This window comes from Pseudochaenichthys georgianus, chromosome 22 (genome assembly GCF_902827115.2).
Source record: "Pseudochaenichthys georgianus chromosome 22, fPseGeo1.2, whole genome shotgun sequence".
In the NCBI taxonomy this organism is placed as follows: domain Eukaryota; kingdom Metazoa; phylum Chordata; class Actinopteri; order Perciformes; family Channichthyidae; genus Pseudochaenichthys; species Pseudochaenichthys georgianus.
Window position 1 is genome coordinate 24,996,763 of NC_047524.1, and position 27,857 is coordinate 25,024,619.

Here is a 27,857-nt window from a genome sequence, read left to right on the forward strand (position 1 = left end):
TATTAGAATTAAACAACATTTTTAAAGAGAGCTGGACGATTTTTAGAGAGGTGGAGTTAATGCAACTGCTTCCGTTCTTATTCTTTCACACACAGTGACGTCACGAGCTACCCACAATGCAACGCGCGCCATATATATATATATATATATATATATATATATATATATATATATATATATAAATACGCCATTTTCCTGGAGGTGCAAATATCCTGGAGGTGCAAATATAAACAGCTAGCTAACGTAGCCAGGCAGAGCGCACTAGGTTTTTTTTCTGAATTAACGACCGAAGAAATCGCTGCATGTCTTTGGATGACATCTCTGGCCTTGAGGGGTGTGCTCGAGGTCGTTACCAGCGTAAACTAGAGCTGTGTGGGTTGTCGGATTGCCCTTACAGACTGCCTGCAGATGTATGGAAAAACGACCCTCGAAAGTGGCCTTCGTTGATTTTGGCTGCATCTACGTCTAATTTCTGGAAACACCAGGTGAATACCCCACTTGTCACAATAATACTATCATGCCATTGCATATATGTGGTATTTTAGAGTTGACTAGATATTGATTATGGCAATAGACTATGATATTCAGTACAGGAAGCTTAGCAACACCTAGACTGTGTACGGCTAAACCCTCGGCCTGCTTGCACCTCGCGTAAAATGGCGGATACCGGAAGTACGGTGTCGCCCTCGGCCCAATACCGTATGTGTGTGTGAAAGAATCTGCGGGGAGAAAGCTGCTGATCTCCAGAAAGAAAGTCTCAAGCTGCTGCACTGCAGATTAGTATGCTGGGGAGGAGGAGAGGGAAAGATGAAACCCTGGATCATCTTTCTCGCTGTAGCAGAGAAAAACATGGCCAGTGGTCATTGGAAGTGGTTTGAATTAGAGACTATGTAACATGCTTGTTTAGATTATAGAGAATATGATATACTACATTTATTGTTTTCTTCCTTCTAATCATTGGAATAAGATAGTTATATACTCATTTAAAATCAATATTTCAGTCAAGCCATGACAGCTCACTTTGGTAAAGCAGTTAGGAGGATTATGTACAGTGAGCTGGTCATTATTGCACATAAGCCGTGACAGGGTGAATGGAGACCCCAGCAGGATTATCCCTGTATTGTAAACATGTTGGCGCTACACGTAGAGGTTTGTGCAGCTGCCAGGATGTGCTAGCGATAGCAAACTGTATTCCTCGGGCACCAGCTGTGTCTGTGCCGCTCTCCATCATGTCAGAAAGCACTGGAGTCTTCCTCTAAAGTCTCACTGAGATCATTTGTCTCCCATCGGGGATCTCCGCTCTCAGAGTGCTGATGATGCAGCTAAGCACTCAGCACACTGTGGTGCAATGTGTCTGAGCTTTGTTTCTACTTCACATCATTTATACCACCGATATCAAACCATTCTAATACAAGACTCAGGGTAGCCAAACAGAAAGAAGAGCAACACAGGGAAGTCTAAGTTAGACTTCCCTGTGTTGCTCTTTTCTTCTGGAATAATGGTTAGACTGTCTAACCATTATTCCAGAAGTTATATCCAAAGAAAGCATGGTATTTTTGCTGCTATGATTTTCAGACAGCAAAGTTGTGATAATGCATACGTCACCATGAGAGTCTGAACTACGAGGCTTCATTGTATCTCACAACTTTGCTCATCCAGTGGAGCTCTCTGCGAGCTGCTTTCAGTGCATTCATTAACATATACACGCCTTTTACTTAAGCCCTCACACTATCAGCAACAGGGCCGTTTCTTCCTGTTTGCGGACTATGCGGGGGCGCTAGGGCCACTAGGGGGCCCCCAAACTGAACGGTTTTTTTTTATTCATCCCAAAAACAAAAAAAGTTTAATTCATACACACAAATATGAACAGAATTAGTAGAAGCGGGAGGGCTGAAGCATAGCTTGTGGAAAGTAGCCATCCCGTGCATCATCCTAATACAGCGGCATTATTGCGTCAAAAATGTATAAAAATGAAGGAGTACAACAAATTTAAGAAAACAGGAGAACAAATTAAATAAAAGTTAGGGCAGGAAAACAATAAAAGCATATATATATATATATATATATATATATATATACGAAAACTAGATATAGGGTCATACTGTATATATATACGAAAACTAGATATAGGGTCATTTTCTGCACATGTCAATAGCAGTTTCAACTATCTTTTTTTGGAAATTAAAATACTATGTATAAATATATACATAGGTACACATGCACTTGGCAAATGAATAATAATAATAATAATATATGCATAATTGCATATAAACATTGTGAAGACTTATTTTCAAGTGACATTCATATGTTCACGCTGTGGTTTGGAACTGCTTTTGAATGTTATTAGGCATTTTCTTATGGAAAATGTTGTGCATAATCAGTACTGTTTTAAGCTGTACTATCTCAACACATTTTAATAGATTGAGTTTTTTTAAAATATGGGAGTTGTGTGTTCATATTTACCAACACCACAGACTATTCGTAATACTTTTTTTTGGGATGTTATTATTTTTTGTAGATTTGTTGAGTACGTGTTTCCCCATATTTCGGAGCAGTATTAAAGCTAAGGGAGAAATAGACTGTTATAAAGAGTATATTTTCTTCAAGAATGTTCTTAATATGATACAAAATACCTATTGTTTTTGACAGTTTAGTCTGTACATAATTTATATAGTGCTTCCAATTGAGTTTTTCTTCAACAAGCAGTCCTAAAAATGTACATGCACCAACTTTTTCTATCTCGGTATTGCAAATCCGTATAATGCAGTCATTTCTACTCTCAGACTTTGTATTGAATAACATGTGATTTGTTTTGGCCACATTAAGGGATAATTTATTAACTGCAAACCAGTTACATATTATTTTTAATTCTGCATTCACAATTTTAACAAGATCGCCAAGATTATTATGGGAGCAGAGAATTCAAAGTGCAGGTTCAGCCTCAATATATTTGGGGAGAATTAAAATGAGCCATCTTTATTTGCAGACAGCCAAGCCCCCTCCTGTGAGTGTTCGGTGAAGCATTATATGCTTACAAATCCAATGTAGGATATAAACACGACTAAACTGCAATGATAGCAAAGCTGTGGCTTGGGTTTTTGGGGTAATAAAGTCCAAATCATCGTTGGGCTGACAGCTGAGAAAATGCTGCATCTCTTGCATTTATTGACATAGAGGAGCCTTATTGTTTACCTTTTTAATATCATTTTTTGTACTTTTCAATTGCTTGGTTTTCGTGAAATTAGCCTGTTTTCCTATTAAAGTGTAACAGATTGATGCATCTCCACAGATCATCTTAAAGGTCCCATGTGTGCTCAGGGTGAGTTTGGCTGTGTTTCGCTGTGCATCGCTAAACAAGGAAACCACACCTCCACGGAGCTCAGCTCGATTCACAACGTCCCAACCAATCAGAGCACACTGTGCTCACAGGGAGAGTGGGGGCTGGAGCTATTGGAGCTACAACGAGCCGTTAAAGGCAGAGTGAAATTCAGTGAATACACGTAGTTTACAGAGATGCTGTTTGAGAAACCAAAGTGATTTTGGAAAATTGCACAATATAAATCTATTCTAGTAGACCTCAACAATGGAATTATGATCAGTGGAAATGGCCATGACATGGGACCTTTAAAGGCTTCGGAATCCCCCCCATTGTAGTCAAAACTAGGGCTCCCAAACAGCATCTTGCATAGGGCCCCCAAAAAACTAGAACCAGCCCTGATCAGCAACAATAATGAAACACAGTATGTGAGCCTCTTTCTTCTGCACTGCTTTCTCTAAGAATCACATACATGGGGTATTCACAACGTGATGAGTCACTACTACCGACTAAAAAAGGTAGCTTTAAGCACTATACTGTCTAATGCAATCCAATCCCACTGTTCTGCCATGAAGGCGACCTCGGAGATGACTATGATGTTCAGTTTTTGTATAAGTTTAGCATTGATGAAGATGGTGTTAAATTGAGCTGAATGTATTCAACTGTTTCTAATAGTCTCCTCAGGATGTCAATGTGAAGGACAAAAACATTAGAAACACCTCTCAATGAAAGGTGTTCCAGTACACAACCACTTCTGATCTCAGTAAGCAACATGTCTGAATTTCACAAACAACTTTAGAGCATTGTAAACTCCATAAAAGGTAGAAGCCGGTTATCCAGGTCCTGCTGCCAGTAGCTCTTACGTATATATAAAACATAGGAAAATGATTTCAAACAACTAATACAAAACCTAATTATAAAGAGAACTTTACAGTACTTCCAAATTTGTTCCAGCAGATGACTTGAAATCCACCTTGTTGCCAAGCGACAAACTCGGGAGCAAAATAATTAACACGGAAGGGCCAACCCCTGCAGTACTTTGAATGGCCCCTTGAGAATGGCTCAGAAAGCGAGCCAACCATGCATTCGAAAGAGGTAAAGAGAACCGGACACAGCACAGCACCCCGTTCACTCTTAAGACAGTTGTTCTGTGGCGCATGAAGCCAAAATGGTTTGCCGTCGGGAGCAAAAGCACTCTTATCTGGGCCCTTAGAGCGTTCACATTTGCCGTTAGCTTTAATTGGCATCCAGTCCGCATTGTAACGACCCATCTCCACTCAGTCAAACGAAAGGAGAGGGGAAATAACTCTGGATTTGGCTTTTAGCGCATTTTACAACTTTTAAACCCTAATGACGTAAATACGAACTGTGTAATTCATTAAGTTAAAAATACGTTATTCATTGATTTTCAGACTTCTCTTTCCCAATGGAGGTCAATTTGAAAAAGTATTTTTGGGCCCAATGACGTCCAAACCGACAGGGAAGCTGTAGTGCGACCGTTTGGCCACTAAGATTGCTTCAAAATGCGGCTCACTTCCTAGGGAGACCCTCATGTCAACATGCCTAGCTTTAAGCAGGACATAAAAATGTAAAGCCTGGTATAAAACCGTTTTGGTCTTGATAGCCAATTTATTTGTTCATGACAACTGCACAGGTGTGAGTTTTTATACAAATCATCTCTTTGAATTATATTAAGGATTAAATGTATACTTAATTAAGGGGCACCATTTTAACAGGTTAATACTGTCTCAGGTATTAACAAGCTAGCCATGTGCTCTGCTGCTGCATCCCCTTAGCCCGCCTCAGCTCCACCGCTCTTCACCTATTGGCCCATTTAGAATTTGCACTGCCAAGATGGAGAAGGCTGGAGCTGCCCATATTGAGCTTCACAGCAGCCCTCCAAGAGCCTCAGGGAGACGTGTCTAGAATGAAATCTATATATTTTATACTCCATCATTGCTGCCCCTCAATTCAAACACATACCACCAAGAGGTGCACGGTGGTAACATGACATCCAGAAGACAAAAGAGGGATGCAGTCCTGAGGTTACCGAACAGGACTCTCGTCTCCCCCTGCATGTTGACAGCCGGCCAATGGAAATGACAGCACCAGTGACGAGGTCCAGCTTTGGTGGAGCCCGACAGACTGGAAACACTGCGCTTAGTATGCAAACACAGACTCTGGGCTCCTCCAGCAACACATGGTTATTTACGTTTCAGACACTTCTGTATTACTGCCAAGAGGGATGCATCCGAGCCTTCAGAAGAACTATCCAATCGCAATTATTATGACGCGAGTACTATTTAAAAGTTGGAAAGTTGTAATTTAAATAAGCAATCTGACATCATTGTGGCAGCTCCCCCGCCTCCTCCTCCCCTTCTGAACCCATTAAGGACACATACAGTTTATTCTCCCTGGCAAAGCAAGCTTTGCAGTCGTTATATATAAAAGGGTGTTTATTCTCAGTGGCTCTTTTTACATCTCAAGTTGAACAAATTGTCTCCAAGTGCTGGCAAACCACTGAGTTATAGTACGATAAGTGGTCTACTTGAACTTGGTTACTTTTATTCCAGATATTACCATTTCATTTCATCTCACCTTTGAATAAATCTCTTGGTCAGATGTTTGGACAATCACTACTTCCCTTGGTTTCCTTTCTCCTGTTTGGACTACAAAAAGAACAATAGGCAAAGAAAACCATTTAAAAGCAACCACTCAAACATCTACTTATTCCACGATCATGGCATAATAGATTGTGTCACCCACACTGCAGCTTGACTGTGTGCCGGGCTAGCAGAAAGCGAACAATGGCAGCACGCTGTTGGTGCTTTGGCTGAGACGAGCCCCGGTGGAATCCGATGGTAACAGACGTGTAACCATTTCAAAGTGCTTGTGCGATTTCATTTTCATTCCCTGAAGGCAACACTCCTCTGCACTTTATGGACAGTCCAAGGAAGTCAAGAAAAATCTCTTTTTCATTAGCACAACCACACTCGATAAAAGGCCCAGAGCCAGAGAACAAATAGAGTCACAGAGATAAGAAGTCAAATTAGAATAGAGTCTTTTATTTTAGTTTTTACAAATACTGTTATTTTCCACAACATGAAAAATGCATCAGACCAAATCCCCCTCACACACTTCAGATTCAAATATCAGGAATGTTATGAAAAACAACAACCCATTACCCACAGGAACACAGCGCCAACACACGGGCATACACACCAGTGGAATCTGAAAGTACTCATGCTGTAATACAATCGGGATTGCAGATACACCAAAAATATGCGAGTTTTTCTGAAGCTGAGATTTGAAACTCTTACGAATGCCACAGTAGTGACCCAGGGATGGCCCTTATGCAAATGAGCTTTCTGTGGGGTTGAAATATCTCAAGAGCATCTCAGAAATGCATTACATCGCTCTGATCTCTGCCCGGCAGACGGATCAATGAGCAGGCCATTGGAGATGCTGCTCCTCTTGTTGGGGCCTGCACTTTAATTGGGTGGTACACGAGTGTGTTGCTGAACAGTGGGCCTGTTTTCCACATGCCCAATCGATGGCTTGCTCTCTGCAGAGAGGCTCCGACAGCCAGCACGATGATTGCGTATATCCTGTGTCGAGCTGCTTTAATCAACCGTCAAAAACATGTATACCCCTGCTCTGAAATGGGGTCTTCAACATGTGGAACATATCATACTGCAGTAAAAAGCTGTCGGGCTTAAACACATTCAGATCTTTCCAACTTCACTTTTTAAAGAAATTCAGCCCGACGGACTTTCAATCTCCAAATGTGTTTCCAACTCAATGACTTGTATCATTATATGACATCACTTCCTCTACAATGTCAGCAGCCTGCTGCTTACCACAACCAATCAGAGCCAAAGGAGCAGTTGGTAGGATAATGCTGCCAGTAGTCCAATATAACCATCATTGATGTAGGGCTAAATCTGAGAAGACCGTCTTCTGGAAACAAAAACAAAAAGCTTCCGAATTTTAAAATAAAGCCCTCGTCCTGCACCTCCCCCCCCCCCCGACCCAGTCATTCATACCTAATCCTCTGATTGCTATCCTGGTGCCATTTCAAAGCAGCAGGTCTATGATAATAACTGTCCTGGTTACTTTGGTCCTCTAGGGTTCAACATGGATCTGGTTACTGATGAGCTGCAGCTGTAAACCTCTGGTAAATGTTACTCAATTAAACCTTAGCAATGAATATTTTCTCCATCTCTGAAACAGATTTTCCAATATTGATATGATTCATTGAGGTTGATAGACTTTGTTCTTTTTCCCGGTTCATTTGTAGCAAATACAGTTGAATAGCAACTCTCCCTTTAAGATGTTCCAGCTTCCTGGTATCAGACCTAAGGGCAAAGACTCCTGCCTAGTGCCTACCGCAGCCCTGCTGTAAGGTCTGTGGCAGGTGGAGGTTGCGTCTTAATTAAATCCCGTTTCATTCACATTGATTCATAAACTAGAAAATCCAGATTTGACTCAACTTCCATCAATTACCTGCAGGCTGATGCCCCGGGAAGAATCAATCATCTCTCTGGCTTCAAAGTGCTCTGAATGAATACACACATGCACACACAGATGCGCACATAATCACAGACACATGCACCCTTTGTTGGAGAGTAAGCTACATTACCATTATCTAAATGATCCTACTGCATGTGATCAAAATGAGCTTTGGGTATTAGAAACACTTTCCATGTGTGCACATCCAAACCTCCGCCTAATCTCATTCGGATCCGTCACTGATATTCTTTCTCAGTGCAATCAGATTCAAAGTAGTGCAGTGTTGTACGTCTTATTCAGACTTCCCCCCTAGCATCCTGCCCTGACTCATTCTAATAACAATGTATAGTTCATTTCATAAAGTGCTTTCTTTACTTCATATTTGTGCCCAAATTGAATTGAGTATTTTTACATTGAACTCTTAATAGGTAGTTTTATTGCTGTAACTTACAACTCCTCTGAAAGAGGCTGTGGCTCAGTGGATAGGTGCTGATCTTGGATCAGTGGAGAGAACGTCCCACTGCAGTCAGCATGTTGTGTCCACTTCCCCAGACTGCTCCTGTGTCAGTCACTTTGGATACAAGCGTCTAAGTGACCTGTAATGTAAAGTAATGTAAAGGAATAACTATGTAAATGAGAAATATGCAATGTATATGTAATGCATATTAAAGACGCTTAAACCTATATGTTTTGCATTGAATAGAAGATCATAAAAGGAGAGACAAAACTTCTTTAAATGAAAGAACCCCTTCCCACAGTCCTTAGCTGTCTTGGTCCACCAGGCGGGCCCCGTTGAGGCCCCTGTAGGTGACGCGGCTGGGCCGGACCAGCACCCCGTGCCCGGGCCGACAGCTGAAGTAGCTCCGCCCCCCCACAGAGCCGTCGTTCTTCCCCTTGGGGCTGCGCAGCTCCAGGCCCAGCCAGAGCCCCGGGGCGAAGTCCGCAGGGCCCAGGTAGCGGATGGAGGCCATGTCGTTGGCGCTGGTGAGCAGGACCTGCATGCCCACGTGGAGGCAGACCTGCCCGGAGGCAGGCGGGGCAGCGGAGCCCAGCGGGGGGGCGGACCCTGGTGCGCTCCCGGGAACAGCCCCACTCAGTGAACTCCAGCGCCGGCGGTGAGAGCGATGTCTTGTTGGTTTTTAAGATGAATTTTGGCAGCACAGGAAAAAATACAGCAAAAAAGATGTATGAGTAAAGGTATGCCGTCAGTGTGAGAGGATGTCTTCAGGTAAGTATGAGATGGATGGCAGCTTGATGTCTGCATGATTGATCTTAATGCCTCTCTCGTTCTAACCACCATCATCTATTGGCCATTTAAAAGAGGAACCTTTGCTGACTAACACCGCTGCGTCTCATCGGTATTGATTGTGCCGCTGCCTGCAATGAAGATGAGGGTGGAAAGAGAGGGCTGTGCAGAAAAGAGCCACACCTGGTGACAGGACTCCTCCGGCTCGTCTCCTTGGAGGCAGCGATGGCCGATGATGTGCTGAAAGTGCGACGGATCGTCCCTGCAAGGCAATCACAAGAGTCAAGTCCTCCCACACACATTCCTGCATCAGAGCCGCTTCACGGGCACTCGCAGCATAATGCACTCGCAGCATAATGCACTCGCAGCATAATGCACTCGCAGCATAATGCACTCGCAGCATAATGCACTCGCAGCATAATCATTGCCATGACATTTCAAATACATTTCAGTAGACGCTTGCTATAAAGGTAGAAGTCTCACCGCTGAAAGGATTGCGCGAGGAGGAGAGCTCCGACAGGCAGTCAACAGATCCATGGATCCTGAGGAGAGAGGGAGAGTGATGTGTCTCTGAACATTAGGCCTTCTCAACCTACTGAGCAAGCTAAGTGTAGCATCGGCTGAGGAGCAACATGTTTGGAATACCCATCGTTTACCACCACAAATCTGTAAGTGAGTTTACAAATGAACAAGCTGACGGCCCCCCCTCTTTATTATAGCAGCGGGGAGTTCTGAAAGCCATTCGAAGTGTGGCATGAATCCAAAAAGGTGGGGGGGGGCATAAGAAAAGCGGCTTGTTTTCCTGGGTCGTGATATCTGACAAGAGGAAACAAGAGAAGGAGAAACAAGTTGCTGGATGGAGAGAATGAGAGTTCTCCATTAGAGGCACAGTATCTGCCCCGGGGTTAATTAGAACAAAAGGAAGTGAGGAGAAGGACTTGTATCGGCGACGGCACAGGCAAGTCTTTTCCAAAGGAACTTTTATGGTGAGAAAAAAAAGCAGTGCAATAAACAGATAGGAAGAGGAGACAAAGCACATGCAGAAGAGCAAGGTGCAGAGACTAATTACAGCTGGGTAACGTATAAAGGTGGAATGTGTCCAATCTGAAGGACCTCTCTCCCCTTTAACACTGTTCATCAGTATTGAAGACGTCAACAGCTTCTCAAACTGAGAGCTTTCAGTTCAGCTCTGACACACATTGTACACGGAGGCAGGCTGCTGTTAGTGTGCCAGCCAATAAGAAGGGGACCCGCCTCTATCCTCCTGCAGAGAGCGTGACGCAAATACAAAACAATGCCTGCTGGCAGTGGATAACGTGGTGGCTCGAGAATCTGCATGCGAGACGACGGGCTCCATATCCCGGGGATTAAACGATCTCCATAAGTAGCTACCTTGGCACTCCCATCTGTTATTATATTGAGGCCGTTGCCTCGGTGCGTGCACTAACCGAGCAGGGCAACATGGGAGCCGCCATGTGGCAGGGGTTCCTAAGTTTGCATCACATACGTTGCAGATGTAATAAAGAACTATGAGTGAAAAGAGAAGAGTTGACTGTCTACTGCGTGTGAAGAAACACCACCGTCTAAATGTAGGTTATGTTAAGAAGTTGGCAAAATCCTTTCATACGCTTTTTGGATGAAAGATTCAAAGGATATTTAGTACTAAAGAAACAATTCAAACGGTCATGCAATGCTAAAAGATGTGGCCCGTGTGGTCAATGTACCAACTAAACCTCTACAGACGAGGCTCCGCGTCAGAGGTTAAAGGACCTCATGGGGTTTTAAATGCATCACTCAGCAGTATCTAACAGAGATTGTATTGTGTTGTCATAAGAGGGAAAATAAAACGCCATCAATAGAGGATTGTATTTAGGTATTGAGGCTGAAGAGCACCTTTATGCTGTTAAGTGAGTTCTGATTTGTTTTAACCAAAACCTCAAGATGCTTTTCTTTATGAAACACGTAGACGGGGTACCAATAGAAATGTGAAGCATGCTTCTCTGTTATCATCCAAACACCAAGTAAGGGAATATCCTTTTGGGAAAATAATGTTCATGGCCCCACAAGAGTTTCAGAAGCCGTTCAGTCTTCCTTACCGAGATGCTTTGCGTCAGTCCAGCTGACCGCAGCTAATGGAGGCCAACATCTCAGAGTGATTAACAGGAAAGGAACATACCAACTGAAGAGTTATTTCATTGGCTGTTTTACATATCCATTATACCGCTCCAATATTGCCCAAGCAGCCTTGTTACTTTTTGAATCAATCGACAGCCCAGTATTCCCATACACAGAAGAAGGAATTGATTCTGTGTCCACACTAGATCCAGCCTACGTTCTGGCACTGACACGGTCATCCAATCCAGCTCATCTCTCACAATGTGCGACTGAGGAAGTTCTATGGAAACTGCTAAATGTCTCCCGATGTGCAAAATCAAACATCTACTTTAATATATGACACAAATACTCCAGATTATTACAGTTCTTTTTTAAAACCAAATCATGTCATCATCAAGTCATCTTATCTTCATCTTCCCAAACATCTTACAAGTAGAGGTCAATCTAATCTCTTATAGTAATTGGGTTAAAAAAATAATAATCAAAAATTAAGTCGTTTATAGCAAACTTTTAAAATCCAAGAAATATACAGATCCTTGACTTCAGTCACTTTGATCACACACCGTCTCAACAGTAGGCACCGACTGGAAGCTAAATATTGCCTCATATAGTCAAACTGTTATATTGTTATTACAGTGGAGAACCGTCATCATTATTAACGGCCATTATAACGGCGTGTTTCTACAGAAGGTCCAGTTGTGATAGACGGTGTTATTAGAACCTAAAGGGCAACCGAACCAGGATCTGTGCTGTGTCGTGCACGGGATGAAACATATCTTGTTGTGGAAATATAAAATGGAGAAATGCTAAGCAAATATTCATGAACCATAACCCATATTGAAACGGCAGGGATAACGGTGCCAGGCTCAGAACTAGGTGCCACATTGAAGTGAGGAGTGGTGCAGGGTGAGGGCCCCGGGCCTCACGTTTGACAACTCGGACCCCCTTTAATCCCAAGTCCACAGGATAGTGTGCCACACGGAGAGCAACGCATCCAATATGTCAACACTCGCACACATGACGGCGTCAGAGCAGCTCATTAAGGTGCTCGGATGCATTGAGGAGGGCAATGCAGCTCCACCTCGGGGCTTGTCGTGCCACATCGTCAAATCCCTCCACAATCTGCTCTGAACCGACAGATGTGATTTGGTGACCCCTGGCAACAACTAAAGTGATCATTAGTACAACATATAAGGTACCTTACTTAGAGAGCCTGCACTCACCTTTGAACGCGAGAAGGGGGAGCAAAGACGCCATGTTTGGAAGGACAGCTGAAGTACCTCACCCCCCCCACCGACCCATCGTTCTTACCACTGGGCTTATCCAGCTCGATGCCCAGCCAGAGCCCTGCACAGAGAGACGGAGAGGAAGGCAGACAAACTGTCAGGGGAACATTAGCAGATACTCGCAGGAACAAAGAGGGACGATGCGCCTCAGCATGAAATGATGCTAAGAAGTCAACAAAGCAACAAAGCAGTCCAATGGAGGCACTTGTATAAGACACCTATATAACACACGACAGGAGGGAGAACACAAACAGCATAATAGGGCCTAAGAAGTCATTTCATGTTTGCTTCTGTAAAAAGCAAATGTATAAACATTAGCAAGACGGTTATATGTGCTGGATAATGCAAACAAGCTGTAAACAGAATAGCAAACAGCTGTTGACTGAACATATAGTTACTAAAGGCGGTTCCATCATGGATGTAGTGCTACACAAGGGAATAGACCAAATGTAAAGAGTGGATTTAGTGGGAAGAGCAGCTTCTGGAATAGAGAAGCAGTGTTTAAAGCACGGAGGCTGAGAGAACGGGGCGCTGGGAGCACTGAATTCAAAGCAGGAACGGAAATCCCCTCCAAATGATGCTCAGTGCTGTGAGAGGCGCAGAACCACTGCCTCCATGTTAATGAGCATTGTGAGCAGCTGTCTGAGCCACTTCCAAAGACTTTTGTTCACCAGAAGTTTTCTCATATCTTATTTTTATAAAGTATCGTCTGTGAAACTGGAGGTGTGCCACTGCAGTGACTTCGGTGTTTGAGATGCAGCTTATGCATGTGGGAACAGAAGAATACAACTTCTGTTAAATATATCTCTCCAAATAAATACCTTCCACAAAATGTTCAGAATAATATGGTCAGAATAATATGGTCAGAATAATATGGTCCAAAGTACCAGCTCATCAGTTCTCTGCCCGATTAGACATTTCAGGATGTACAAAGGGACAGAAAGTGAGAGGAGAAAGTCATCTGACTCTTAAGCTCTGTCCGGGAAACGACAGACAGGATTTATCAAAAGGGATATGAATTCTTTTAGACACTTGGATGCTTTACAAAATGAAATAGTTTGAAGGAGTTTATTCACATAAGCTCCAAGCACAACACACAACACTGACAGGGCTGAGCCTTTCCAGAGAAACCTCACATGTACTTTATTGAATCATAAAAATGTAAATGTGTAACAATTCAATGGGAAGGCATTTGATTCAGCAGCAGGTCTTCCTGTTAATTATAAAACAATGTGTTTAACCTTGCACCGTTTGCCATCATCCTTAACAACCAAATTGGCCAGGAGATACCATGACCTTCACAGAACACCCAATATGCATTTTCATATATTCACATATCAAATAAATGGAATTCATAACAATTAAAATGATCATTATGTCGTTCTTTATGAAAATGAGGCCGAACAACCTCTTAGTCCAAAAGGCAAGTTATTAAAGTGTCCTCCAGATCACACCAACAAGCAACGCTGCAAAGCATCTACTCAAAGAGTGTCATGATATTAAGCTTCACGATCGTATCTTTGCAGGGAGAGCAGCATTGTTAACCACTTACCTGGAGCAAAGTTGGTTTTCCCGTAGAACTGCACCACACCAGTTCTCTGACCGACCACCAGCACCCTCTCCCCCAGGCGCACCTCGGGGCCCCCAAACACTGAGCTACTAGCCGAGGGGGTTCTACTTCGAAGACCTGGGAGAGGTACACAAAAAGTGTTTCACTCCTGTGATCAATAAGTGTCTGTATGACGATCAGTGAGTATGTAATATATATATATATTATATTATATATATATTAAGACAGACCTGCAGGAGGAAGTGCAGTGTTGTCAGGAGAAGAGTGGATCGCAGGCGACGGCGTGGCCCTCGGACTGAGAGAAGCTCTCTCCCTCCGCTGCCTGGCAGGAAGACGCTGCCTTGGCAGGGGACGAGGGCGGGCCCCTGGTCCATGCCGAGAATCCAGGGAAGAGGATGAAGAGGAGAGCGAGCGGGAGAGAACGCCTGTGATGAACATGACACAGAGGAATAAGTAACGAGACATATTTAAAGGGGCCCTACTATGCTCATCTGTGTATGTAGTGTCTCTACTGGGACATGTCACCATGCTTTAATGTTCAGAAAGCTCTTTATTCTTCTCCTACTCCCTGTGCTGCAGCACCTCTTTTCACCCTCTGCCTGAAACCAGAGCCCAGTCTGCTCTGATTGGTTAGCTGACTGGCTCTGTTGTGATTGGTCAACCGCATAGAGAATGTACAATCAATGGGAGCACTAGCCAATAGAAGAATGTAATGTCACTACTGTATGTCCTGGAAATAAACAAAGGAATCCAATGGAGGCGCCTTGGCAGAACATGTACAAAAACCTTTATAGCTCACTGGAGGTAAGGAGAGATACCGAAAAGCATAACAGGCCCCTTCAAAGAAAGAACCCTACCAAAGAGGGACCGAATACACATTTCAAAGTTAGATAAGACCTATTTCTGTATTACAGTATTTTACCTGCGAACATTATTATACTTCCTACCCTCTAGTCACACGGCACAAGCTGGGTGCCTCCCATCTCAATACTGAACCCACCATCACATCACATGTTAGACGCTGTTATCCAAAGCAACTTACACACTCAGTACTGTGGACAAACCCCACAGGAGCACTGTGGGGTGAAGGGTCTCAGGGACACAACGACATGCTCACTGCAGTGGGGTTTGAACCTGTGACCCCCTGATCCCAACACCAACGCACAACCCACTGCACCACACGCCACCATCCATTCATGGTTACATCAGGAACTTTTGTAATTCCATTGAAACAATGAATCTCGGCCTCCTTTTTAACAACGTGAGTGTGCCGGTGCCGACAGCACGCAGATCCAGACGGTTACAAACCAAGCAGCTGCAGCTCATCATTCTGTGGCAGCACAAGAGGGCTCAATATAATACAGTTGCCAATTTCAAGCTAACATGCTAATCCCCTCCCAACATGAGGGGGGCACGCCCAAGTCCATTCTTAAGAAGCCATTTAGAGTCACGGGCCACAGGTTCAACGAGTGTCCGACTCTTATAGGCCAGTTGATTACATCTGTGCCCAAGTGCTTTCGGACCGAATGGGAGATTCAGACACATTGTGATTTCTGGAACCCAGAAAATAATGAGCAAAATAACTTCTCAACCTTTGGAAGTATATTTAGTTTCTAAAGTAAGTCCTCGCTTACAGGACCCCAAGGCTGGAACTGTAGAAGCTGCGGATTCTTTCTTTTCTTCATTAACCCTGTATTGCCTTAAAGTGATCACTGGATTTGTGATCATTGTGGATTAAACCACATGCAAATGCATATTGCATGTTTAGGTTGAAGAAGGCATCTGAAATTCAGATTTGTGTTTTTAAGCAGTAATATATACAAAGTATCAGTTGTATTTATTGAATAGTGTGCTATTCAAAAGGACGTGATGTATCTGTTCAACTACCCTCTGATGATAGATTGATAGTGGATGGGATTCAAGTATTAAGGTGCACTTTATTATCAGAGACAGGTGATGTTTCAAATATGCTACTTAGATTTGAACAATTTCCATAGTTTTAACATATTAAAATGAGACATTAAACAATGCAATGTCGTGCCCACATAGGCAGGACAATAGAGCGCACTCAGCTGGACCTGCAGTACCTGAGGCGTCTCCCTCTGGGCCCTGATCGGGACACGGTGGACTCTTTTCATTTTCTAGGGTTTTCTTACCAGATGGAGATAAACCTTTCCACCCAATTCACATAAACAAACCAGAGACACGGTGACTACTTCTCGTCACAGAGATCTATATTCATCGTAGTAGTAAAGTACTCAGATGCAAGACGACATAGTAACATAACATTAAATCATGTTTGATAATGACAATTGGTAAGACTTGTTTTTATCTTTTGTTTATCAGTTGAAACTATCTGAAACGGGACTTTTATGAATCTGTCAGAATAACTTCGATAGTCAGTTGCTGTATGTGTTAGTTATTATGAACATAGATTTGCTTTGCATGTAAATACTATATCCAGAGAGACACGTTTATAAAGTTAGGAGAAATAAAGAGAATAGCAAATGAGGAAACGAGAAAGACACAGTGGAGAGTTGCAATAAGAAACATAAACAAGGCTACACTGAAAAGATAACACAAGGAGGAGAGTGAATACATGCAAATGCAGGACAGCATGACATTGTTAAGTAGCGAAGAAACAACAATTACTGAAAGAAATTGCCTGAGATGCTCTTTTCCCCGAACACACAATAAAAACACACTAAACTCTGATACAAGCAGTTGCACCCACACAAACGCCCGATGACAGGGAACACAAAAGGAACTTCAAAAGGAGTCTTGGTACACTCAAACAGCGCAGTTTGAGAAGTAAACATAATTATGTTCTTACCTAATTTATAGCAGAAATATAAAGCCTTTGGGACTCTGTTCTAACAGGAAATAACATCAACAACTATACATCTAAAGATATTTCAAGAAAAATTCATGCTGATTTAATTCATACATTAATCTACCACATTAACTGTCCCACATTACTCTTCGCACATTAACCTCTCTCCTAAGTGTAAACCTTATACTGCACTTTGAAAAGGCGTTCAGCCAAATCAGCCTGGTATTTATCGATTGCCATTTCGGTTCACATTTAGAGCGAGCCGGGAATGGCTTCCCTCAAGAGGCAGCGCTGTGCGTCTCCTTTGAACTCCAAAGACTACATTTCGACTCAGAATACCAAACATTTCTTGTCACTTGACCTTTAGCTCGCAGGGACCTCCTGGCTCTATCTATCCCGTCCACACAGTGACATTCGCTTCAAGTGACAGACTGCAGCCCACGCTGAGGCTTTATGTGAGCGGTGTCTATGTGTCCAGCCCCCTTTGAGGCCTGAGCCACAGTTGAGACCCTCTAATAGGGGCCAGCGTGGCATTCTGCGGCCGATCTCTGCTGGTTAGCCAGACGAGACCCGTGCACAATGACACAGCCAATCTGTAGGTACACACTGGCAAGCTGTAGGTACACACTGGCAAGCTGTATGCCCGTCCAGGGGCCGCTAACACACAGGTGGCTCTCAGAGTGTGGGCTGGAAATAGCTACCAAGGCTCTGAAAAGTGTTGGGCCGTAAATGAGTCTGGTTCCTGAGTAGTATGGAGGTGCCGGCACACGCCCTCACATGCACACTTGCACACACCTCGTGATGAATGGCTGCCAGGTTATTCAGCCCGTCCATGGCCTAGTTATTAAACCCGGCTTAATTGGACTATCAATCACAGGGTTGCATAGGCCACGCTGAGGTACTCCATTCCAGTCACGTCCACACCAATCAGCCTTCAGAACCTTTCAATATTACAACAGCACAACACAGCTGTAAACAGGAGATAGGGCCCGAGAGACACAAAAGCCTACCAAGACTGAGGTGATTGGACTACAATATGAGAAGACATTCGTTTAGGAGCCGAGCATACGGGAATCCTAGGACTACGAGAGCTAGGGCGAACTCAGAGTTCAGAATCCACTTTTCACAGTATTCGAGGAATAAGAAATGCTGGTATGCATGACATGGCTCACACAAACAAAGTGACCCTCAGCTTGAGCCTCATCTGGACACAGTGGAGTGACTCGATCCTTGGTAGGTTCAAAGCCTGCCGAGTCAGCACGAGAACCTTCAGTACTTGGATCAGTTTTCCCATCTACAGTAAGAGGAAATAAACAGCGTTTCACTGTAAGTGGCAAAGGTTATAAAGCAGAGTGAGGATGCTCAGAATATCAAACAGGATGTGGGCTCCGTTACAGGGACGCAGTTCTCCGTGCTAATACTCTTCCTCCAAAGTGTGTGTGTGTCTATGAGGTTGGTGAAGTTTGATTTGTATACTCTATGTGGGCCTCCAGGGGACTGTGGGAGATAACTGGGAACTGTGGCCCCTTTGGCATTTATTCACCTGTGAACACATTCCTCTTCCCAAAGGGGCCTCCAGGCTGCTCAGATTCACAGCCTTTGTAGTTTTAATACGACTTGATCATTTTAAGCTTTTTTAAATTGCAATGCTTTGCTCCGCAGGCAAACCGCTTCATCCAAAATCTTGTGAGCCTCGGGCTGACGCTCATTGAGCAGTTCTCAACGATCCACAAAGCACTTTCTGTATGATGGATCGTGTGTGTCATTATCCCGCCCTACCTAATTAACAGAGTCAAGTGTTGTGAGCTGTTTGCCATCTGTTCTTACCTGTGTTTATCTTGGAGGTGATGCGGGATACGTCGATGCGACGAGGGGGTCTTAAGGGAGTAGACGTCCTTTTGGGGCTGGCTTTATGTCTTTCCAAAGGTTTGCTTATCTTGGAGAGGGGAGCAAAGATTCCTGTGAAGAAAAGAGAACATTTTGGCACAGGTTTTTAAGAATGGTAAATATACAAAAAGAGACAAACTAATTGAATGGGGTTATATATGATACCTTTGAAAACCTGATTGGACTAATAAATACTATGAAGTAGACAATAAGTGAGTTAAATGTGTTTGGGCCGTGGTGTGACCTACCATGTTTGATGCGACAGGTGAAATACAGAACGCCGGCTACCGAGCCGTCGTTCTTCCCCTCCGGTTTGTCCAGCTCCACTCCGGCCCAGAGGCCTCCAGAGAACTCGGTGCTGCCACAGAATCGAAGCCTTCCAACCTGCGCACACATAATTATACACCACAAAAAATCAAAACTAATTAGCACAGTGTGCAAAACAAATCAAAAGCAAAACAAGCAATGAAGCAAAAGAACTTGCTGGTGCACCAAGCGGCGTGCTAAATGACATCTCCATGGTGGGTATTGTGTTAAGGGCAGAACCCCCATCAGAAACCCAATAACATTATCATGCAACCATGTCGACGCAAGCAGCAGATGAGACAAACTATCAAAAGGGAAAATGGAGATCAAGGCATGAGACTGTGCCAGAAAGAGCAGGGGAGATAAGAGTTTTGATTAGCCATCTCTACAACTTGGCACACTGTGATTCTGTGGCACGAAAGATCTATTAATGGCATATTCTTTATTCACATTTCCATGTCTGAGTTTGCATCGATGCTGGCTGACCATACAGCAAGGACACACTGCGGAATACAGCCACATTTAAAAAGAACTGTTAGAATGCGACCAGTGGTTCTGTGTGACCAATTTAACTAAATGTATGATCGGTGAATTCGGAGTAATCTTTTAAAACCCCCTAATGTACACAACACAAAGTTGTTTACGTGTGCCTTTCTTTTATGTGGCTGAAATATATGTAGCTGCTGCCCCGTCGACAGCAGTATTTTGCCTCGGCTGGTGCTCCCATCTGTTTCCAAACTGGGGGTGTGCCCATCGCAATTTACTTTTGGTAGTACGCTGACTATGGATAATTAACCTCATACAGCCCCATATGTGTGCACTGCTTTAAAACTCAAGTTGCTCACGCTAGTAAGAGCTTGTTATAGCTTTAATGCTTTGTTCTCTATATCGATCCTCAACTATTTCCACATGAAGCATTTCCTTCTAAATGTCTGCAGTAACGTGATTGCATCTGATATATTTTGCAAGGGCACTGTCCCTGTATGCTGAACGTTGCACTGCACAAATTGATTGTGTTTGGTTTAAAGGATACAAACAAGCCATGGAGTTTTTCTTCCTATACCAGAATGATACACTCGTATGTGGAGACCTTTCTCAAGCGCTGAGAGGCATCGTGGGAATACGTCTCGCTATGAGAACGTATGGTGATTTACAGGCCACCTGCACATATACATGCACTATCATTTGTATTGCACCAGTGCATCCTCCACCTACAGCCTTTCATTTGTCTGCAGTCTACACATACAGCACTTGCATGGTAAATCTGAAAAACCATAAAGCCAGTGTTTACCGTGACAGACAGGTGGAGCAAATTCAGACAACCCATGAGCCAGAGACACACTTAATCAGTTGTTTACCATTTCTTTCAAAGTGAACACATCCTCAAAAGCATAAACAGGTGGCTTACACCAACCATTTACCACGTTACATAATCCCTCATGGTTGTAAAGGAATCCATTCAAATCTAAGAAAATCCTCAGCCAGAGCACAGAGGCATCAATTTGTCACGATCTCTGTCAAAAGGTTTAGAAAGATTACATGTTTGTTATACAGAACCACTTTAATTGTACTTAAATTGCTTTTCAGTGAGCTGTGATGGCACTGCAATGTAAGAGATGTCACGGCAAAAGGAATGTTAAAGTGGCTGCGTAAGCTGACTTTTCCAGAGGGGTAGAACTGGGTAACTGGACACATTAATAAACATTTGACTTAAGACATAGAAATCATGGAGGATGTCAACTAAAGCTCATGCTTTACAACATCCATTGTTTGTAATCACTTTTACAGGGGTCAGTAGTCCAGCCCGAAAAGGGAGGACATGAAGTCTAAGGAGCTCAACTACAATTCCAGCAATATCATGAGCAATACTCTGGTAGTCATCATACTACCGTTTCTTGCTACATGCTTACACCAAAGGCACAAAGAAGTTCAGCGTATAAACTAGTATACAAAAAAAGTACAGAACAAAGCCTTAACAGATGGAAAAGCTACATCTTTCTGTGTCTTAGCCCCAGTTTCCACCGGTTACGGCTGCGCCGCGTTACGGCTGCGCCGCGGCGGTCGTAAGGATCGCGGCCACTCTAGTCAATGGGTGCTATTCCACCACACGTGCCGCGTTACGGCTCAGACGCATTCCAGAAGCGTCCCAGAAGCGGCTCGGCGCAGCGCTTCTCTAAAACTAGGATGAATCCTATTTTTGCCGCGGCGCAGCCGTAACGTAAGGTCGGGCAAGCAGCCCCCCCTCGCAGGAAGTGGAAAGGTGAGCATCCAGGCCAGGCCCATCCCTCACATATACTAATTTAGCAGACCCCCCTCCTTCATCACAACACCACCACTACGATATGCACAATGGACGACGAGGTTTTCATCATGGAAGTGGAAAAACACACTCTTTTATATGATGTAACCAATGCTTACTACAAGGACAACATCAGAAAGGACAAGGCCTGGTTTTTAGTCGCTGCAGTTTGTGGAGTGGAAGGTAACAACTACATATTAATGTTTTAAAGTTAATTAATACTTGTAGGTACAGTACAGAGCCATTCAATAAACACAATTTAAACGGACACAAAAATAAAACATTTAACTACGTAGCCTACTTACTTTCTTGTAGAAGTACAAATGTCCAGGATGCCTGAATCAATAACAAAACTGCGAGCCTGCACGCACGACGCTACGCTTCTGAAACGCTTCTGGGACGCGTCCGGTGGGTTATGGCGCTAGCGCAGACGGACCCAGTGGAAACTGGGAGTAAGAAGGAATGTTGAAAAAGGCAGAGCGGAAAGAGCCTGTTCCAAGTGTAGAAACATTATAATATTTTCACGGACATTATTTGTAAACCTGTCTCATTCTGTATATTCTGTCTAATATGTGATGGCTCTATGGGCAGAACCATGATGAGAATCACATCAAACTAAAACAGACACAAAGACTAGCACTGTCATTTGTCCCATTGTGGATTGGAGTAATCCGAGTCTTTAAGAGTTCCTATAAAAGTTACTGACATTAATCTCGGGTATTTGGGGTTATTGGCAGAGACAGGAAATGTCATCCTTAAGTGCAAAGACATCTGGAAGTGAGCAGAGAGGATGTCACAGATATTGCTGAACTGAGCCTCTGAGCACGTACTGGCGGAGTTGAAGCACCAACGACTGCAACCGAGATGTTTTTGAGTCCCTGCTGTGGATGTCCTTGCCTGCTTTGTTGAGTCACAAAGCACACTCAACGCCGGCTGGCTGTCAGCCTGATGACTGAAGACACACAACAGTCATTGGATTGGACACATAAGGCCGATTTTGCAAACGTACAGATTTCTTGGGTTTTCATTTGCAGGAAACTTGAGGACAGTTACTGTGCAGCGAGCCCTCAACGTTTTTACTTTTTCATGAACATAGTTAGAAAACTGGAAATGCCATGGCTTTCAAAGCTTGCTTCTTGTCAAAAGGATTACACGTGGCTTAAAGCAAGACACTGATGCCGGGGGGTTAGGTTGAGAAGCCACACCAACTTATTTATTTGCAGTAAATGAAGGAATTGGGCAGAAAATGGGTTGTTGGATGAATGTCTTTGCCTGAATTCAGAGCCAACGGCTGGATTACATAAACGAAGGTTGCAGCAAACTATGCACATGCAAACGTATAGACCCGCCTACACTATGTCATGAAGACTAAACGGCATGCTTTAAAAAGGACATTTTTAAATAACAAACAGTATACATAGTAATGAACTGTGACTGGTCAAGAGTGTTAGTAAATCCTTATAATTACAGTGCTGGCATGCGAGCACTTCAGCTGATTCATTATGTTCTAACATTTACACTCATGAATTGTGTGGGTTTGGACAATAGAGGATGATCCAGAGGCAAAGTGGAAAAGTATGAGCATTTCAAAACTGCCAACACTTTTACCAGACATTTATCAGAATCACTACTTTTGTTGGATAAACTAAGACATGCTCAGATAAATGTTGATGATATGCCAAAACGAACTGTCAAACATAACCCTGAATCCTGGAAGGATGCCAAAAGGGTGTTGCTTAGCAACTGGAAACAATTTTTACTCAGTTGAGGGCTGAAATAATTGTAGAAAATTGAACAAAAGCTTTTGTCTTTGTTTAGGATAAACTACAGCACAGCCGCATGGCACTGATGTGGTTATAGGAACAAAGCTGATTGTGAAACTTCCCTTTTTGATGTTATTGCTGTACTGGTCATTCATGCTTTGCTATTAGGTAGGTGGTGTTGTTAGCACAGTAGGTGTTCTTATGATAAATCAATTAAGTCAAGATCAGTGCATTCTATAATGCAGGATTTCAACCATTTTATGCACACATTTTTGCAATCAAAGGATAAATGAAGATATAGGTAATTGTTTGTGCCTTTTGATAGTGACCTACCACGCACCTTCTGTCCGGCTATCACCACACGGTCTCCTAGTCGGAGTGCCATGGCGGCGAGCTGGATCCTGGCCTTATCGGAGAGACCAGGGAGGGACTGGGCCTGCAGTGTGAGCGGCAGAGGGGAGCGGGGTCTGGGTAAAGCCCGTATCAGCAGAGTCCGGAGCGCTTTGGCCATGGCCGCTGCATCGGCCATCTCCAGGGGCATGTCCAGGGGGTCAGGCACAACGTCTGCTGGGCACTGCCCTTTCTCATTCTGTGGGCAGAGACAAGGGAGAAGCACAGAAGATCGATGAAAAAAGGATGAATTAGAAGTGAATTTCATCCAACTTTACTTCTTCACTTGCCAGCATGCCAACTAAATGTATTATAACTGATCAATATCAAGTAAGTTATCAAACTCATGACAGGCTGCAAGGACAAATAAGTCAAACTTTCTTCTTTGCCTCTATTATCTGAAAGTTCAGTTGTCGTTTCTGAAACAAGGACACTGGGCTTAACAGGGTCTTTAATGTCATCTCTGGCAAAGTGTTGTGATAAAAGCAGGTTGTTCTGGGAGAAAAGTGACGTCAATTAAACTATGTGGACTATTTCAAGGCTGAACTGTACTGAGCTCAACTGCTAGTGTTTTGTCCACTTGTACAACACCTGTAACTTTACCTTCCAGACAGAAAGTGATGGCTTCACTCTACACACCAGCACCCAGCACTTTTGAAACATTGGCTCACTTCAAAACTGAAAGTGGAACAATCGAGTAAGGATTCCCCTACAGCAGCGTGCTGCTAAATGGAAGTATGATGACTTGCTATAGCAATTAAGCAATAATATGTGTGGCAAGAGAAGCATGAAAGGCCAGCAGCATTTTTCATTATAAAACTTCCCACTGCTCAAATGCAAGCTTTGTTGTCACAAATGTCTACCGAGTCAGAGAAGAGAAATATCAAATTAATATTTACTCTTCCAAGCCTGGAAAAAGGGATTTTAAAGTTCATTTTTTCTTTAGTATCATGCCTCGTTCTCCACGGCAAGACAAAAGCTACTTTTTCTAAATCAATGGACGCCATTTGATGGGTAGAACTTTCAAGTACAACTCAAATCATTGCACATTGTCTATACTGATGCTATATGGTGCATTGCTACATGTTCTACTAAACTTAAGAAAGACACATGTTACATGTTCCAGGCAACATAAAGCTAAAATGGCTTTGCTTTGTTTTGCAGTGTACTCTTTTGGGTAATAATCTAATTCATACATTCGTCGTGTTAGGACTTTGATAAACCCACACGCTTGGTCTACACGCCAACTGAAAAGGGCTTGTTGACAGTCAGTCTTGTTTTACTAGAGGAAAAAAAGGAATAACAATATAAGAACTTGTAAAAGAGATGCAACATTTCTCTGGGGCTAATTGGAAACAGAGACTTGACAAACCTAAAAAAAAAAACAAGCCCGAAATGAATCTCCCCTCAGTGGAATTTAAACAGTTGCTCAGCAGACATAAGGAACAAACATCCATTTCTCTAACCCAGAACATCACGGAATAAAAAGCTGTTTCATATCAACTTTTGCTACAAGAATATATAGAGACTCCGTAATCATCATGGGAATGATTGGATTATGGTGTGTAGTGCTTTGGTGACCTCCAGTGGGAAGATTAGAGCATAGAGTGAACGGGCACCTTTTCTGCTAAGAAACAGCTTTTATTCATATTAAAAAAGTGGTTAATATGAAAGGATAACAGCACAGTGACACATGGCGATTAGAGTATAGGCAGACATGTTCAATAGAGCCTTGATGCCACATTGCCATCTGCTGGGAATCTGCCGTGCATCCTTCAATTAAAAAGGTAACAGTACATCAGGGCTGTTCTTAGCAAGCCCCTCAACAAGGCAGAAAGACTGACCACAGAGACACGTTTTCAAGAAACTTCTGGAAATGTGTACTGCAAGCAATTGCCTTATTGGTGTTATCTGCCCGCGGAGTCAGAAAGAGCCAAGCAAAAAGAATGACTGCTTATCTGAAATGGAATAAAAGTGAGGCCCAACACTTTAACTAAAATATTGCAATCTTGCAATATTGTTGACAGAGCTTAAGGACTTATTTTGCAAAGGTGTTTCCATCAAATTGATGCAATTCTTTAAAGGAGCAAGGATTCAATAACAGGAACGGTTTTGAAAAGGTGACGTTGGGGGAACTGTGGGACTTTCTATTTCCAAGGAAGTACCAATGACATCTGAGATCAAAAACTGTTTGTTGAGAGTGAATGAAAAGCTCAATAACATGGTCGTTTCTTTTGTGGTCTTGTTGTGTTAGACAGCATCACATCAGGTGATTTCATTAGGGACACATGTATTTATTTACTGTAAGAGGCCCTATTATGCTCATTGTGAGGTTCATATATGCATTTAGTATCTCTACTGTGACGTGTTTCCATGCTTTAATGTTCAGAATGTGCTCTGTTGTTGTTTCTACGTTTCTGATATTCATGGGGATTTTGTCAAACAGGTGTAAATGTCAAATGTGCATGTTGTGTACTTACTCTGAAAGCAGGGTTGGCTCCCAGCTCCAGGAGACATTTGAGAGCCGACGTGCACAGGTTGGACGCAGCGATGTGCAGCGCGGTGCCAAAGTCGAAGTCACTACAGGTGGCATCTACCTCTGCAAGAAAGGAAAGACAATCAAGAGCATTTATTCCATGGGAGTTGTTTACACGTTATGATGCTTTCTTATATCATTCTCTATAGCTGCCTCAGGTTTAGACACTGAGGTGAACCATTCTTTAATATTCACATCCACTCCACCTCACTTTGTGTTTGAACAGATAACTGAGAATAGGCATAGATGAATCCAGAGAACTCAAACAGCAAAGGTGCTAACCCTAACCCTGGGAACAGATCCATTGTTGAGTCACTGCCGCAGTACAGCATCTGGCAGCTGTTCAGGGCCAAAGGTGCTCCACAACTGGAGTGAACGGGCCTTTTGTATTCTGGTCTCTCTGGGTGTGTATACATGCTGTGACCACTCAGTGTAATGTTTCTCTATTATAATATTGAACTACAATCCTCACTCACAACGTAATCAATCGTAACCACTAGCCACAATATATGATGACACAGCTCTCGTAAATCAAAAGGGTGCACTTTGGCACTACTGCTTTCAAAGCTGCACAAAAAGCAGAACTCTGATATACGATGCAACATTTTGATAAAATATATACTAATTATTCATGACAATATGATGTTGTCACTTTGGTATAATGCAGGACTGTTTTTAGACAGTGTCCTTGTCCACACACTGCATGCACCCCTGTGTGTCCAGAGGTGCTTATCATCATGTGCCTTATCGCAGCCACAGTAATGCTTTCAGGCTCACTGAGACTCACCTAGCCTGGATATGAGACAGCATTAGATCTTTTTTTATGTAAACTACGTCAAATAAATATATAAACTGGATTGACCACCACAGTACGTAAAATGTAATATATAACAAAAGTACCTGAGCAATCCACCAGAACATTTTATATATATATGGATATTGGCTACTGAAAAAGAACATCACTTTAAGCATTGGGTCTGTGCGTCCACAAACTGAAACAGATGTGTATGCTGTGCAGTTGTTTCTTTCATACTTATGTGCAATGACAGAAAAAGCATCCACACGCTCTTATAATGCCGAAACCCGCAAAAGTCGAGACAACTTGAAAGGATATGGCGTTCCACTAAACTTGAAGAATCTCGTTTAATTTGGCATATTACTCTCAATGAATATAAGAAAGCACTGCGTAAAGCGAGAGCAGCCTACTACTCTTCATTAATAGATGAGAATAAGAATAATGCAAGATTTCTTTTCAGCACTGTAGCCAGGCTGACAGAGAGCCACAGCTCCATTGAGCCTTCTATTCCCATAGCACTCAGTAGTAATGATTTTATGTGCTTTTTTATCGATAAAATTGTTACTCTTAGAAACAAAATTAATGACCTCTTGCCTTTGACCAGTATAGTGTTATCAACAGCTCCCGGAAACGTAAGTTCTAATATTACACTAGATAGTAAACTAGAATGCTTTTCAGCCATTAACCTTGAACAATTACATTCAATGATTCTCTCTTCTAAACCATCAACGTGCATGTTAGACCCAATTCCAACTAAGCTGTTGAAGGAAGTTTTTCCATTAATTAGCACTTCTTTATTAAATATTATGAATATGTCTTTATTATCAGGCTATGTTCCACAATCATTCAAAGTAGCAGTGATAAAACCGCTTCTTAAAAAGCACAACCTCGATCCAGAGGTTTTAGCCAACTATAGACCTATTTCTAATCTTCCGTTCCTCTCAAAGATTCTTGAGAAAGCGGTCGCAAAACAGTTGTGTGATTACTTAAAAAACAATGATT

The 27,857-nt window shown here is 42.9% G+C and overlaps 1 protein-coding gene across 5 annotated transcripts in view; it reads right to left on the reverse strand.

Moving 5' to 3' along the window:
- The window catches only part of LOC117468193 (CAP-Gly domain-containing linker protein 4), a 55,238-nt gene that overhangs the window by 10,399 nt on the left and 16,982 nt on the right, over positions 1-27,857 (reverse strand). For 2 of the 5 annotated variants that reach the window (XM_034112215.1, XM_034112216.2), the window contains 10 exons: positions 26,004-26,122; positions 23,474-23,722; positions 19,014-19,149; positions 18,706-18,837; positions 14,276-14,470; positions 14,028-14,162; positions 12,413-12,536; positions 9,558-9,616; positions 9,258-9,336; positions 6,361-8,956 (listed from right to left, as the gene is read on the reverse strand). In XM_034112215.1, coding sequence (XP_033968106.1) covers positions 8,590-8,956; positions 9,258-9,336; positions 9,558-9,616; positions 12,413-12,536; positions 14,028-14,162; positions 14,276-14,470; positions 18,706-18,837; positions 19,014-19,149; positions 23,474-23,722; positions 26,004-26,122 — 1,595 coding nt within the window. In that variant the 3' untranslated portion in view covers positions 6,361-8,589. Of the gene's footprint in view, positions 1-6,360; positions 9,337-9,557; positions 9,617-12,412; positions 12,537-14,027; positions 14,163-14,275; positions 14,471-18,705; positions 18,838-19,013; positions 19,150-23,473; positions 23,723-26,003; positions 26,123-27,857 lie in introns of those variants that run through there. The other 3 variants (XM_034112217.1, XM_034112218.1, XM_034112220.1) reach the window with 3 other exon arrangements.